General features: G+C 39.7%; 1 protein-coding gene across 5 annotated transcripts in view; it reads left to right on the forward strand.

Moving 5' to 3' along the window:
* The window catches only part of pikfyve (phosphoinositide kinase, FYVE finger containing), a 159,104-nt gene that overhangs the window by 133,138 nt on the left and 9,966 nt on the right, over positions 1 to 16,000 (forward strand). For 4 of the 5 annotated variants that reach the window (XM_068035853.1, XM_068035855.1, XM_068035857.1 and 1 more), the window contains 8 exons: positions 137 to 292; positions 7,168 to 7,288; positions 7,891 to 7,986; positions 8,079 to 8,162; positions 8,841 to 8,932; positions 9,110 to 9,274; positions 13,655 to 13,711; positions 15,759 to 15,935. In XM_068035853.1, the coding sequence (XP_067891954.1) occupies positions 137 to 292; positions 7,168 to 7,288; positions 7,891 to 7,986; positions 8,079 to 8,162; positions 8,841 to 8,932; positions 9,110 to 9,274; positions 13,655 to 13,711; positions 15,759 to 15,935 (948 nt within the window). The remainder of the gene's footprint in view (positions 1 to 136; positions 293 to 7,167; positions 7,289 to 7,890; positions 7,987 to 8,078; positions 8,163 to 8,840; positions 8,933 to 9,109; positions 9,275 to 13,654; positions 13,712 to 15,758; positions 15,936 to 16,000) is intronic. The other variant, XM_068035854.1, reaches the window with a different exon arrangement.

Raw genomic sequence — 16,000 nt, forward strand, 5'->3', positions numbered from 1 at the left:
TCTTGGTGAATTTTTATTTGAAGTTTATTCAAAGTAATTTGTGGATGCAATAAAACAGTTTATGAAATTTAGCACCAGCTTCTATGGTCTCAAACTTTCAAAGTCATTGTTGATGAAAATAAATTTTGTTTTGCAGAGGATCGCTTATTGACCAATATGGCAGCTAACTCTACAAACAATGCCAATTCTCAGTTACCTTCCTCTCCAGATGTATGCACAGAGCAACTGTCTGCTGGGCCCATCATTCCCACTGTGTCTATTACCAGTGACCAAGATACCAACAATGCTGATGGTAGGTAATTCATAAATGTTTGTTGCAGCATCAGTGACAAGAATAAGAATTGTACAGGGCTTGGTAAGACCACACCTTGAGTATTGTGGGCAGTTTTGGCCTCCATGTCTAAGGAAGGATATTCTTTCATTGGACACAGTACAGAAAATGTTCACTAGATTGGTTCCTGGGATGAGAGGGTTGTCTGGGATAAGAGGCTGAGTAAATTGGGCCAATACTCTCTGGAGTTTAGAAGAATGAGAGGTGATTTCATTGAAACACACAAGATTCTGAAGGGCTTGACAGAGTAGATACCAAGAGATTGTTTCCCCTGGATGGGGAATCTAGAACAGGGGGCATAGCCCCAGGATAAGGGGTCAGTCATTTAGAACTGAGGTGAGGAGAGATTTCTTCACTTAAGAGGGTTGTGAATCTTTGGAATTGTCTACCGCAGAGGGTTGTGGGTGCTACATCATTGAGTATACTGCACTCACCAGCAATTGACGAAGCTACTTTCAAATAGGACTGACCCGTAAACATAGGAGCAGCAGTAGTTCATTCAGTCACATAAGCCTGTTCCACCATTCAGTGAGATCGTGGCTGATCTGTGACCTGATGGCATATGCACGCTTTTGCCTCACATCCGTTAATATCTTGGGTTAACAAACATCTAGCATCTGCCACTTGTGGACAAGTTCTAAACTTCTACCACCCTTTGCGTGTAGAAGTGTTTCCTGAAAAGTTTAGCTGTAATTTTTACAGTGCGCCCCTTAGTCCTAGACTCCCAAGCCAGTGGAAATAGATTTTCTCTTTCTATCCTATCTGTTCCCCTTAATATCTTGAAAACGTCCATCAAATCATCCCTTAATCTTCTAAATTCCAGGGAATGCAACAGATAGCTACATATCCAGATTTGCTGATGACACAGAGATAGGTGGTATTGTTGAGCAGTGTAGATGGAAGTGTAAAATTACAAAGTGATGTTGATAGATTAAGTGAATGGGCAAAACTCTGACAAATGGATTTCAATGTAGGTACATGTGAGGTCGTCCACCTTGATCCTAAAAAGGGTAGAACAGAGTACTTTCTAAATGAAGAAACGTTAGAAAAAGTGGAGGTCAAAAGAGTCTTGGTGGTCCAGGTCCATACATGGATCATTAAAATGTCAATAACATGTATAGAAAATGAGAGGGTTATGCAATGCTGACCTTTATAGTTAGAGGACTAGAATCCAAAAGGTGGAAGTTATGCTTCATTTTTTCAAAACCCTGCTTAGACCACACCTGGAGCACTGGAGAGTCTGGGCACCACACCTTAGGAAGAATATATTGGCCTTGGAGAGAATGCAGAGTAGATTTACCAGAATGAAACCTAGACTCCAATGGTTAAGTTATGAAGCGAGATTAAACAAGCTAGGATTGTATTCCCTGGAATTTAGAAGGTTAAGGGGTAATTTAGTCAAAGATTTTAAGGGAAACAGATAGGGTAGATAGAGAGAAACTAATTCTGCTGTTTGGGGAGTCTAAAAACTAGAGCCAGCCTTTTCAGGAGTGAAATTAAGAAACGCTTCTTCACACAAAGGGGTAGTAGAGGTTCAGAACTCTCTTCTGCTAAGGGCAGTTGCTAATTTTAAATCTGAGATTGATAGATTTTTGTTATCCACAGGTATGAAGTTAAGTCTCAGGTCAGCCATGAACTCAGTGAATGGTAGAACAGGCTCGGGAGGCTAAATTGCCTACTCCTGTTCATATGTTCTTATAACTAATGATGCACGCAAGTCATTCTTACATTGGAGCTTATCAAGTGGTGCTAATTGTTTTTGCTTTGAAAGTATGATCTATTTTGACACACATCAATCTGAACAATGAACACGGTTTGGGTTTGCAATCTGTTTGCCTGTGTGTCATTGTTTTCATTCCTAATATTTTCTCCCACATTAACATTGTTAGTATGCATTTGTGGCTTTGCCAATTGTGGACAGACTGATGCAAAAGAAATTGCAAATCCAATGCATGTTTAATTTTTTGATGAGATATGTTATTTTAATTCAGTGCTGAACTACGTACCTTCCTGAAATTTGATTCAAATTGTGGTAGTATGTTGTCTACAAATGAAGAAATCAAGATTTAATGTACTCTTATTTCTTGGTCATGATCCTTTCCCCCCGCCCCCCTCAAACTGTGTATTTTTATTTTCTGTCTTCTCCCTGATCTCTTGTCGTTCAGAGATTGGATGAACAAGCTGTTTCAGTCACTTTGAGATGCTCTTCAGGTGACAGACACAGGGGTTTGAAGACCAGTTCTCCCACCTGCTTCTCCAGATTGTTGCTTTTAGCATTTCAGCAGTGTACAGGGGGAATATGCCTCTAATTCATTTTTAAGTAAAACTTTTTTTTTAATCCCCATCCACCTTCACTGATTTTCCAGGCAGCATGAAATTGGGTCCCATTTCACTTCAAAAACAAACACTTGTAGAAGTTTTACTTCAATTAAGAGGTAGATCTTTAAAGATTGACCTGATAACATTAAAGTGGCAAGTCAAACGTTTTACAAGTTTTTCGGCTGTGTTACAAAGGTTTTTTTGTACTCCGAACTTGAGTTCTGTTTGTTACAAAAAATTTAGAAAAGGATTTTGCTTAGTGAAAGGCACTTGCAAATAATTGGAATTCCTGGAATGTTTTGAAAGGAAGTTCATAACAAAAGTTGAACTTTATTGGTACTTTGAAAGGAAGTTGAACTTGTACAAGGACAAGAAAGGCAGCAATTTCAAGCAAACCGCAGGGGTTTGACCAGAGCAGCTTTTGAGTGACGGAGACAGTGTGTCTGGACATGTGAGTATGTTCAAGAAGATTGTTTTTTCACCTTGGCCCCTTTAAAAAGCCTGAGAATTGAACAAAGGGCAGGCATTTGAAATTTTTGCTTTGACCTGCCTGGAGCAAGAAAGAAAAGACCCAAAAAAGTGTTACCTCTCTGTAAAGAAGACTTCATCTTTTGAAAAGGAATTCTACATTTGAAAGGTGGCAGATTCCTGTTGCCTATGGTCTCTGAAGAATTCCTGCATCCAGTGAAATTCCTGCAGTCTCCTGTGTTTTAAGAAATCCTGAAATTTGAAGAATTCTTCTACTGCTAGACTGTTGCTTCAAAACCCAAGCAGACCTGTTGCCACACCTCTGATGGAAGACCTATGTGACGCCTGGTGCAGTTAAATTGCCGTGAACCCCTACCCATTACAGACTGTTCATCAGCATTGCCTGCAGAGATTTGGAGTGGCAACCGACTATTCGACTCTGGGATACCTCACCGTACCGAAAACATCCTACCAGAATGTGATAAACTCAATTATTTTTATTATTCCTTCTATTCCTAAGAAACAGTTGTAAACCAAAAATCCTTTTTCCCGGTTAACCAGTTTCTTTTTTAATGTATGTGCATGAGGGTTAAAGAAATAAGGGGATTTTTCATATATCGATTTATCTCGTTAGTAGTTAAGGCCTATTATTTCTTTTCTAAAAAAGTTGTAAATGTTATTGTTTAAAGAAACCTGGTTTGGTGTGCTTTATTCTGGGAGGAAAATAAAGTGTTTAATTTGGCTGTTCTTCGGTAGGTGGGAAACTTTATTTGATATGCTATGACCTGTGGAGTACTGGGACAGAATTAACAGTGCATTATTTCTGCCTTGGTTGTAACAGCTGTTTTTACTGAGTCCAGGAAATGTAAAGCCTCTAATGAGAACTTGGTATGAGGGTAAGCAGGTACGCTGAAATCAGTAATCTCTATCAAGCTGTCCCAGTCAGGGAGGTAAAAACTTGGGGTTATTTTCACTTTTAAATAGTTCAAAAATAGATTAATGCATTTAAATGTTCATTTTGGTAAATGTTTATAGGAATACAAGATACAGTGTCAGCTTGGCCTAATAGCAGCATTCCTGTCTCCGACTCCAATCACTGTGGGTTCTAGTCCCACTCCGGGTACTTGAACACATAATCTATGTTGCCACTTTAATGCAACACTAAGGGATTGCTCCATTGTCAGAGGTGCTATCTTTGTGATAAGGTATTAATTTGAGTCTTTGTCCACCTGATCAGGTGGAGCCAAAAGATCCAATTGCATTATTTGAAGAACAACAGAAAAGATTTAAAGAAGTAAAAGCAAAATACTGCGGATGCTGGAAATCTGAAACAAAAACAAGAAATGCTGGATTCACTCAGCAGGTCTGGCAGCATCTGTGGAAAGAGAAGCAGAGTTAACGTTTCGGGTCAGTGACCCTTCTTCGGAACTGACAAATATTAGAAAAGTCACAGATTATAAACAAGTGAGGTGGGGGTTGGGCAAGAGATAACAAAGGAGAAGGTGCAGATTGGACCAGGCCACATAGCTGACCAAAAGGTCACGGAGCAAAGGCAAACAATATGTTAATGGTGTTTTGAAAGACAAAGCATTAGTACAGATTAGGTGTGAATATACTGAATATAGAACATCAGCAAGTGCAAACCTGAAGAAAAACAACCTGAAAAAAACAGTGGGTAAGCAAACTGAACAAACTAAGATGAAATGAAATAAATGCAAAAAATTTAAAAATTTTTTAAAAGATTTTAAGAAGGGTCACTGACCCGAAACGTTAACTCTGCTTCTCTTTCCAGACCTGCTGAGTGATTCCAGCATTTCTTGTTTTTGTTTTGTGTGAAAAGATTTAATGTCCTGGTCAACATTTATCCCTCAATCAACACCTGCAAAACAGATTAACTGGTCATCTATTTTATTGCTGTTTTTGAACCTTGCTGTGTATGGCTCTTGAGTTTACTTAGTGTCGTTTAGTAGTACAGAACTTGAGTATTGCTGAAAATAGAGATATGTTGTCGAAGCTTTTTGTCTAGCACTCATCAGGAAATTCCACAAAAATAACCAATATAAGGGAAAACACCAGCTTATACTGCATGAGGAGAGTGCTGAATGGTTGGCAAGTGAACTCTGGCAGAGGCGTTGTCATGGAGATAAATGACAGTTAACTGCCAGGCTTTGTTTGAAATTTAAACCAGGCAGCTTGACTCTGGTCAAGGCATTGTCATGAGGAATGAACCAGCGAATGGCTGTCACTTATTTTGTTCAGCTGAAACAGGCACAATGTTTATATATATTCTTTCTGTCTGCAAAGAACAGGGCCCTGTGTATTAATATATGTAGCTTCTAGTACGTGCAAATGCGCCACACTGTGAACCCGACTGACAATCTTAATTTGTTTGTCAGCGTAATACTTAGCACGCTGCGGATTATTTAGCAAATGTTGTCCAATCACGGAATTGCATCTAATGTTGGACACTGTGTTTTGAGTTTTGCGAGCACGGGCTGGTTGGGTAACGCCCCTTTCCCATCCCCCCCCACCCCCAAAGCAATTAAATTCCCCACTGCCCCAAAACGCTTGCTTTTGGAATATGACCTCCCCCCACCAAACTGTACAAAGTTCGCAGTTCACCTCTTTGCACCATCCCCTACACTGGTGATGATTATTTGACCCTGTTCTCCTCCCCCCCCCCCCCCCCCGCAGTAAAAAAAAATCTTAACTCCGCCCCCCCCCCCCCCCCCCCCCACACTCCGCACCAGTATCACGCCTGCTTTCCCCAGATGGGAAATAGAAGGCGCGAGTGTGCCACTGCCTCTCTGAAGATCGCGATGGGCTCACAAGATCCCAGGTAAGTGCATGTTAATGTATCCATTTATATATCTAGATGCAGGTCCCGTTGCCTAGCAGCAGGGGGACTGTCACGGAGCCTCACCTCCGGGAGGATCGTGCCTGGCCCTCCCGGCAGCAAGTCTCTGCCGGAACGATATTCCGGCCTAACCCCACCATGGAGCCCGTCGTCGGAAGCCTAGTAAAATCCAGCCTTTAATAAGCTTGGCTTACTTTCTTTTTCCCTTTGCTAAAATCCCTTATTGTGTAATTAAGTTGTTCATTTTTCTTAATACTGACTAAAATTGGTATGTCTTCAGCTTTCGAGAGCTGAGCAGCTTAAGCTTTGTAAATTCTCAAATTTAAAAACAAACTTGGACAATACCTTGAATAATGTTGATTTAATATTTTTTATTTTTGAATCCTTTTCACACTTTGCATATTTGCACTGATATTGATGGAATGAACCCGTTATTAATTGCCAACCTTATAATTGCCTGTATATCTTTGTGTGTTATTTAGGCAAAATGATTGCAACTGGTTTAATTACTTAGACAAAGTGCACAACAGGCAGAATATATAGTTTCCATTAATGAGCAAAAATTGTACACACTAACAGTTGGGAATTTGTAATAATTGAGGGATTCTGTTGATAAATGGTAAATGTGCTCTCAATTAAACTGTTATATATAATTTGGTTATCTTTGTACTTCTGAGTGTTCACAACCTTGGGCAAGCAGGGCTGTGGTGTCTAAATTGGCTGTGTGACTCTCATCTAAAGCAGAGGAGTATTGTTGTGTCTCTGGACCAAATGAAGGGATTCAATAAAAGTATTAATTCTCTGGTATATCCTGCAATGTGGTTAAGGAAACTTGTAATGCAGTAGAACATCTATCTTTGGCAATTTACAGAAACACCAATGTGTCAATGTCCTATTAATTTTACCAGAGCTAATGATTTTTTTTTTGTGTGTTCTATCTTGGATAATATACAGTGTTTAAGTATAGTCATTTGTTGATTAATTTTGGTTTGTTGAAGCCTTGAGGCAAAGAATTCATTCTTCATATTTAGTTACCTTTCTTAAAACGGTTCCATTCTGGTGGAAATGCACTGAGGGGGGAAAAAGTAGCTAAAGGGTACGGTTGCGACTTTGGCATCATTCAGTCGCCTTGTGTTTATATGTTAGGGTTTTCAATATAATGAGTTTTAACAGGTTATATTAATACTTGCAGATGTATATGATGGACACCTGCTGGGCTCCAGTGACAGTCAAGTGAAAGAAAAGTCAACTATGAAAGCCATTTTTGCAAACCTACTTCCTGGAAGCAGCTATAACTCCATTCCTTTCCCATTGTAAGTTTTGTTCTCATGTACACATTTTAAAGTAAGTCAAAATGTTTTACTGTTAACTTTAAAAACAAATAGTCACTTTCTGGTGTTTGATGCCATTTTGAATTTCATTCCTAAATTTTGATGAGTCACTGCTTTTCAGTCAGAATGAGAACTGAAATACCAGGAATTTTGAGATTTTTTTCTGAAACGACACCTCCGTTGCCCAGAACTGTGGTATAATTTTATGAAAAAGCATCCACAAATAGGTGAAACACAAGATCATGAATGTTGATCATGCTAATGCAACGACCATGCCTAATATATCTCTATTTATGGCAATTTAACATTCACTGTTACATAAAGGGAAAAGAACATTAAGAATTAGAAATGATCCAAGGTCTGGAAATGAAACATAGCCAGTTACTCATCAACTTAAATAAAATGAATAGAATAAAATGCTAAGCCTTTGTGAACTGATTTTTTAAAAGCAATTTGCATTTAGGTATTATATTAACTACCCAAAAAGGACAATCCTGAGGCTATTGTAAGGGTCATGTGTATACATAACATATTAAACAATTTTAGTATAATAGTTTGACCATGAATTATCAATTCTTTAATAGCGATCCAGATAAGCATTACCTTATGTGGGAACATGAGCGTGTACCAATTACAGTGTGTGAGAAGGAGCCAAGCTCAATCATTGCATTTGCACTCAGGTACTGTGTTTGGTTTTAAAAACATAAGTCTTTTTTACAGATATAGTACCTTGTGTGAATCCTAACCTTTAACATTTTAATATTTTCTGTAGCTGCAAGGAATACAAGAACGTTGTAGAAGATCTGGGACGAGAATCTGTGATGAATGGGAGTGACGATGGAGTACAACAGGCAAAGTAATTTGGATGGGGGTGGTGGTGTGGTGTGGTGAGAGCAAGAGAAGGGCTGTGGAGACAAATTTCTGGTATTTACTGAAGATATGGATCAGACCCAATAGTGCCAGGATTCTTCAACTATGTTGAGACATAGTTCCTTAAATGGGACTGTGCTAATGTAATCCCATCAGTTTAGATCATAGCAACACTTTGTTTTTAGCTGTAGTTTCTATGTGAAGCACCTTAGAATGTTTTATTACATTAAAAGAATGTAAATACAAGTTGTTGCAGTGAGTTTCTGCCCAATATGTATTGCATTGCTCATTTACAAGTACTTCCCCTTTTCGGTAGTGATATTAGTCTTATAGTCTTGTAATGATAATCAAATGTTTCTGTGTAACACTTTTCTTAGTAACATGACAGCAACTCTGTTTTTACCCTTGGTGTCAGGCATTTGGAAGGTTGCAGTCTTTGCTATTAACCAGCTAAGCAAAACTTCTGAAATATACCCAGTACAGATTGTTGCTGGAAAATACCGAGACAGGTTTCTGTGGTTTTTCAATGTAACAAATGCTGAATCTAACCCTTTTATTCATGAAAAGAGATCCAGATGTAGTTATTTATGCATTTGATCTATTGTTTATATATTTAAAAAAACATTGTATATTGAATGTTTCACTTATGTTGGCTGTGTTTCAGTAATGCGGACAGACCAAAGACCAATAGCCCTGCAAGGCACCTAGAAAGCTGCAGCAGTCAAGGAAATCGCAGCAGTGATTCTGAACAGACATGTAAGTTTATTTTTAGAGGTTTGTTTAGATGCAATGGAGTGTATTGTAGCATAAACTGTTCAGCACCGCCACTTTTATTTCTTTGCTACCACTGGCTCGCTTCTTTTTAGTTCTTAGCAAAAACTGCTAGGAATTCATTTAGAAATTATAAAAAGAAATGTTCTTGCTCTTTTCTAGCAAGAAAGACATCTGGAGTTTTGTCATTTTTCCGAGGTTCAGGGGGTAGAAGCCCTGATCTGTCCATACAGAGAAAAGAGACTTTACGAGGTGCAGATAGTGCTTATTACCAGGTCACACAATCAGGGAAAGAAGGGGCAGAGAATCATGCTGCAGAGTCGCAAGGTACAGTTAAATGCTGGTCACTGACACACTAAACCTTATAGAATAACAATTTGTGTGCCTTTTGGATTTCTACATTGCTGCTGTTACTTTTCCTTACTCCATTACAATTTTTTAAGGCCTTTACTGGAACAAACTATTTTCCCTCAGCAGTGCTGCTGTTCACCAACTACTTCATGAGAGCCACTCTGCTGTAAACGTTGAGTGCTGAGAATGAGTTAGTTACTTTAATGATGATATGAAAGGCTTTATTCTCAAGCTCTGCAATTGCATAATTGCAGAATTTATTTAGTCATTTGAAAGTGTGAAAGATACTTTATTTGGCCATCTTTTACAAGCAAATTGCACTCATTGATATGCTTCATAATCTATATTATTAGCAACCCAATACCAGGTATTTAAAATCTCAAGTTTGATTGCCAGAATTCTTGAACTGAGATTCTTTCAGCTGTTAATCCTTCCCTGTGTGTTAAACCTTTCAATAAAATGTTGAATTTGTTTATCCCTTTACTGAGAATTTAAAGCCTATTTAAAGATAGGCAAGTCTGCTTGACCGTGTGAAATTGGCACATGGCAGATTTGCCACCATTGAAGTGTCTTTTTGTTTTACACTGCCAGTAAATTGGTCCTGAATAGCAGGTGGTTTTCTCCTGCAGTTCTTTACGCATCAACTTACTGATCTAAGCCAATCTATGGATGCAACCCTATATTAAAGGGTCAAGACCCAAAATGAGGAGGCATTGGGACCTGTGCACATTATAAAGTTGATTGCAATATTTTATGTGCTGTGGTGAAACATGTCTCTCCTGCATGTTCATTAGTTTTCTGTGGAAAATTTACTGGTCATGCTTTAGATACCAGTCATAGGGATGTAGCGTTTATATTGTTGCAACCCTTAAACTTCTGAAATTTAACAGCATCAGTGCAAAGCATGGATAAAATGAGACTTCCTCTGGTATCGAAAGACACAGTTGGTATCAGTGCAACACAAAAACTTTAAAGCTCATTTCAAAAGCATTGAATTTGTATGACTCGACATCAGAATGAGAAATAAAAATGTACATGTTTACTGTATATGTTTTTCTGCCGTTACTTAGCTGATAGACCTTATTAACATTGCTAACTAGACTAGTGCATGTATGGACACAAAATGAAGATTTTTATATATAATTGAAAAGTTCTTGTAATTTGTGATTTGAAGCATTTCCATTAGGTTCTAAACTTCAAACACCTTCATAGCACTTGTTATATAGCGCAGCCATACTAAGTGGCTTCTACCGCAATACAAGGAAACAGAGCAGTTTTGTCAGTTATCAGAAAGACTGGGCAGTCAAAGAGGCTTAAAGATAATACTTTTTTTGAAACAAAGAATGGAAATTCTGTTTCAAGGGCTGTAATATACCATGTTTAAGTCAAAAAAAGCTTAAAGCAGCCAGAAGCACTGCACAAAGAACAGCCAGGCGCTGCGCAAACGACTGCTGGCAACACCTATGCAGTCATATTCAGCTGGCCTCAGACACTGGAAACATCAGAGGAATGTATGATGGCATTAAGAGAGCTCTTGGGCCAACCATCAAGAAGATCGCCCCCCTCAAATCTAAATCAGGGGACATAATCACTGACCAACGCAAACAAATGGACCGCTGGGTTGAGCACTACCTAGAACTGTACTCCAGGGAGAATGTTGTCACTGAGACTGCCCTCAATGCAGCCCAGCCTCTACCAGTCATGGATGAGCTGGACGTACAGCCAACAAAATCGGAACTCAGTGATGCCATTGATTCTCTAGCCAGCGGAAAAGCCCCTGGGAAGGACAGCATTACCCCTGAAATAATCAAGAGTGCCAAGCCTGCTATACTCTCAGCACTACATGAACTGCTATGCCTGTGCTGGGACGAGGGAGCAGTACCTCAGGACATGCGCGATGCCAATATCGTCACCCTCTATAAAAACAAAGGGGACCGCGGTGACTGCAACAACTACCGTGGAATCCCCCTGCTCAGCATAGTGGGGAAAGTCTTTGCTCGAGTCGCTCTAAACAGACTCCAGAAGCTGGCCGAGCGCGTCTACCCTGAGGCACAGTGTGGCTTTCGTGCAGAGAGATCGACCGTTGACATGCTGTTCTCCCTTCGTCAGATACAGGAGAAATGCCGCGAGCAACAGATGCCCCTCTACATTGCTTTCATTGATCTCACCAAAGCCTTTGACCTCGTCAGCAGACGTGGTCTCTTCAGACTACTAGAAAAGATTGGATGTCCACCAAAGCTGCTAAGTATCATCACCTCATTCCATGACCATATGAAAGGCACAATTCAACATGGTGGCTCCTCATCAGACCCCTTTCCTATCCTGAGTGGCGTGAAACAGGGCTGTGTTCTCGCACCCACACTTTTTGGGATTTTCTTCTCCCTGCTGCTTTCACATGCGTTCAGGTCCTCTGAAGAAGGAATCTTGCTCCACACAAGATCAGGGGGCAGGTTGTTCAACCTTGCCCGTCTAAGAGCAAAGTCCAAAGTATGGAAAGTCCTCATCAGGGAACTCCTCTTCGCTGACGATGCTGCTTTAACATCTCACACTGAAGAGTGCCTGCACAGTCTCATCGACAGGTTTGTGGCTGCCTGCAATGAATTTGGCCTAACCATCAGCCTCAAGAAAACGAACATCATGGGGCAGGACGTCAGAAATGCTCCATCCATCAATATTGGCGACCACGCTCTGGCAGTGGTTCAAGAGTTCACCTACCTCGGCTCAACTATCACCAGTAACCTGTCTCTAGATGCAGAAATCAACAAGCGCATGGGAAAGGCTTCCCCTGCTATGTCCGGACTGGCCAAGAGAGTGTGGGGAAAATGGCGCACTGACACGGAACACAAAGTGCTGAGTATCAAGCCTGTGTCCTCAGTACCTTGCTCTATGGCAGCGAGGCCTGGACAACGTATGTCAGCCAAGAGCAACGTCTCAATTCATTCTATCTTTGCTGCCTCTGGAGAATACTTGGCATCAGGTGGCAGGACCGTATCTCCAACACAGAAGTCCTCGAGGCGACCAACATCCCCAGCTTCTCCACACTACTGAGTCAGTGGCGCTTGAGATGCCTTGGCCATGTGAGCCGCATGGAAGATGGCAGGATCCCCAAAGACACGTTGTACAGCGAGCTCGCCACTGGTATCAGACCCACCGGCCGTCCATGTCTCTGCTTTAAAGACGTCTGCAAACGCGACATGAAGTCCTGTGACATTGATCACAAGTCGTGGGAGTCAGTTGCCAGCGTTCGCCAGAGCTGGCGGGCAGCCATTAAAGTGTGGCGAGTCGAAGAGACTTAGCAGTTGGCAGGAAAAAAGACAGAGGCGCGAGGGGAGAGCCAACTGTGTAACAACCCCGACAAACAAATTTTTCTGCAGCACCTGTGGAAGAGCCTGTCACTCTAGAATTGGCCTTTATAGCCACTCCAGGCGCCGTTCCACACACCACTGACCACCTCCAGGCGCTTACCCATTGTCTCTCGAGATAAGGAGGCCAAAGAAAAGTCAAAAATACAATATGGAAAAGTCATAAATTCAGTGGAGCTCTGAGTAGATCAACTATATTTTCAGAATAAGTCAATACGTTTTATTTTCAGAGTTTGGTCTCCATGGGTCCTATTGTATTCAATATGATTTTCTTATTGCATTAAATACAATGTGCAATGTATAAGATGAGGAAAAACTTAGGGTGCTATTGATTGTGATTTAGATTTGCAGATAAGTGTTGGGTCTATTTTGAATCTGTGACTGTTGTAGCTATATATTGCCCACTTCAGTTATTTGTTACTGCAATAAACTTATGTTTTACTCCTATATCAGATTAGATATGTAAACCATTGGCAGCTTGCTTTTGTTTTGCGAAAGTAACTGGAACTAAACTAGTAATTAAGTAGAAGAGGATGCCTAATGTTTGTATTTTTATTACAGGGAGCCTTTCTTGATCTGGCATCTCAAAATATATGCATCAAAGTATAAATGTGGTTTTAAGATCTTTGATACATCAGTAATGTGCAAAACCATTTCTATTAACTTGAATGATTTGTGTCAGTAGATTGTCTGCTTGGTCTGACCAGTTAATTTTTTCCAGCCTTCGACTTTCCCCAAAATATGCCTTCAAACAAGAAATATATGTGGTAAATATAGGTTACAAATTTGCAATGTAACATGCAGATGAGAGTGAAGGGTGATGTCATCTGTAACTTAATGTTCTTCTGATCATTATCTTTTCACTTTAGTCAAAAATTTAACTTTTATTACTGTTCATGCAGGCTATAGAACTATACAGGAGCAATACACTAAAGGGAGTTAAAATTGTTTAGTCAGTATTCCCTCATTAAGTAGTTCAGTGTTGTTTTTTTAGATGATGGTGATGGAGACAAACAGAAGAAACAGCTTGGAAACCCACATGTGGAACTACGTAAGTATTGACGATCTGTTGAACTTCCTGGAGCATTCCCCTTCATTTCACTGTGTCAAATAACCTCAGCTTACACTTCTATTGGCTAACTGTATAAATGCATCACATGATTTAACACTGAGAGATACAGACCAAGTAGGTTCCTGGTTTGCAGCAAATTAGCTGACTTCAGCTGGGATTACAGTGGAAGTGCTACAGTTGACTTTAATATCCCTAAGCGAGAGAATGAAATGAAGTTCTCACATCTGATCACTTTCCAGCATTTTCTCAAAGTGCACCTACTGCTAATGGCCAGGCTTGAATAATGGCTTCCACAACTGTATCATTTTCTGACACCCCTAATACAGGCATACACATATTGCAGCATAATGAAATCGGGGAAAAAAAACAAATTTGGAACTGCCTGTTTCGATAAAAGGGGGTAGTATTTAACCTGGCTTGTAAATGTGATGCAATGTGTATATATGAAGCAATTTAGAATAATGTACTTAAATGTTCCGATCTCACCATCTACTTGATGAGCTGAAAAGTTATGGAAGAGAAAAAAATCTCAACATTTTGCTGTTGTAAATTTTTGTCACTTTATCTAAATTATCCATTTTTTGAAAGATGACTTGACATTTGAAGCTACCTCTAAGACTGATGACTTGAATTGTGCAATTTCGTGAGGAGAAATCTTGACGTGGCATTTTTGTTTATAACATCTAACCCATTCAGAGTGTTCCTTGGAGAGCTAATTCTACCTCAGCTACACTCTACTCACCTTTAGTACTTGTTAATTTAAGCACACAAGTAATCCTTTACATTGCCCTCCACTCCTTAAGATTGGATATCAGCCTTGACTCAGTGAGTGGTAGCATGCTTGCTTCTGAGTCAGAAGATTGTGGGATCACATCTCACTCCTGAGATTTGAGCACATAATCCAGGCTGACACTTCAGTGTCCTACTGAGAGAAATGTTGCGTTGTCAGAGGTGTCATCTTTCAGATGAGATGTCAAACCATGTACCTGTCTGCTCTCTCAAGATCTCATGGCACTATTTCAAAGAAAGTGGGGGAGTTCTCCGGTGTCCTGGCCAATATTTATTCCTTCAGTAAACAGGCTGTATAGTTATAACCTCATTGCTACTGGTGGGATCTTGCTGTGTGCAAATTGGTTGCCACGTTTCCTACCTTACAACAGTGACTACACTTCCAAAATACTTAATTGGCTGCAAAGTTCTTTGGGGTGTCCTGAGCCGGTGAAAGGTGCTCTATAAATGTAAGTTTTATTTTTAGCACAACTTGTTTTTAACAAAAAAACTTGCATTTATTTAGCAACTTTTAACATAGTAAAACACCCAAGGTACTTTGCAGGAGCATTATTGGACAAAATTTGACAACGTCCACATTATCATCCAGTCATGAGGCTTTGCTTAAAAAAGTTGAAGTTGAGCAGTATTCTTCAAAGTCACACACATAAGCATACCCCATCAATTCTAATAGAATTGACAAGTGCATATATGGTAAACAGTGTTCAAGTATTCCACTACTGGGGAGAAAAGGCTAATACAATATTATACTATGATTAATTTTTGCAAAATGCCATGAATATTTTCACCTGAACTTTCACCTGTATGCATTCTCCATATGGGCCAAAAAGTTGTAAGTGCAAGAGCTACATTTTAAACATATCTTGTAGTAAAACAGCTGACTAGCAACATTTTGGACTCTGCTGAATCCATAAAGTGTTTGTGAGCTTCAGTTGATCTCTAACTTTGTTGCTATCTTGTAATTCAATGCCCAACCACCTCTTTTGTGAAGAGTGTATATTAAATGTGATTATCTTACTAGAATTGATCCAAAGTGGCCCCATGAAATATACTTCAAAATGATTAGTTTCACTGTCTCAAATTTTTTCTTGGTGACCTCTGCAAAAGTATCTTTAATTGCCCCTGTTGATTGGTGAATGAATTGGTCTGTGGCCACACAGAAAGCAAAATCAACAAGGACTTTACAAATCTGCTGACTGTATATTTATAATAATGTTTCTTTAACTATTGTGTACAGAATTTTCAGACGCCAATGCCAAGTTTTACTGTCGAATTTATTACGCTGAAGAATTCCACAAAATGAGGGAAGTGATCTTGGCAAACAATGAAGATGACTTCATCCGATCTCTATCTCACTGTGTGCCATGGCAAGCCCGAGGAGGCAAATCAGGAGCAGCATTTTATGCTACAGAAGGTAAAAGAATTTGCTGATTCAGTAAAGAGGATATAAATTCAATAAGGCATTTTTGTTGTAACTTA

Source organism: Heterodontus francisci, chromosome 7 (genome assembly GCF_036365525.1).
Source record: "Heterodontus francisci isolate sHetFra1 chromosome 7, sHetFra1.hap1, whole genome shotgun sequence".
NCBI classification, from domain to species: Eukaryota; Metazoa; Chordata; class Chondrichthyes; order Heterodontiformes; family Heterodontidae; genus Heterodontus; species Heterodontus francisci.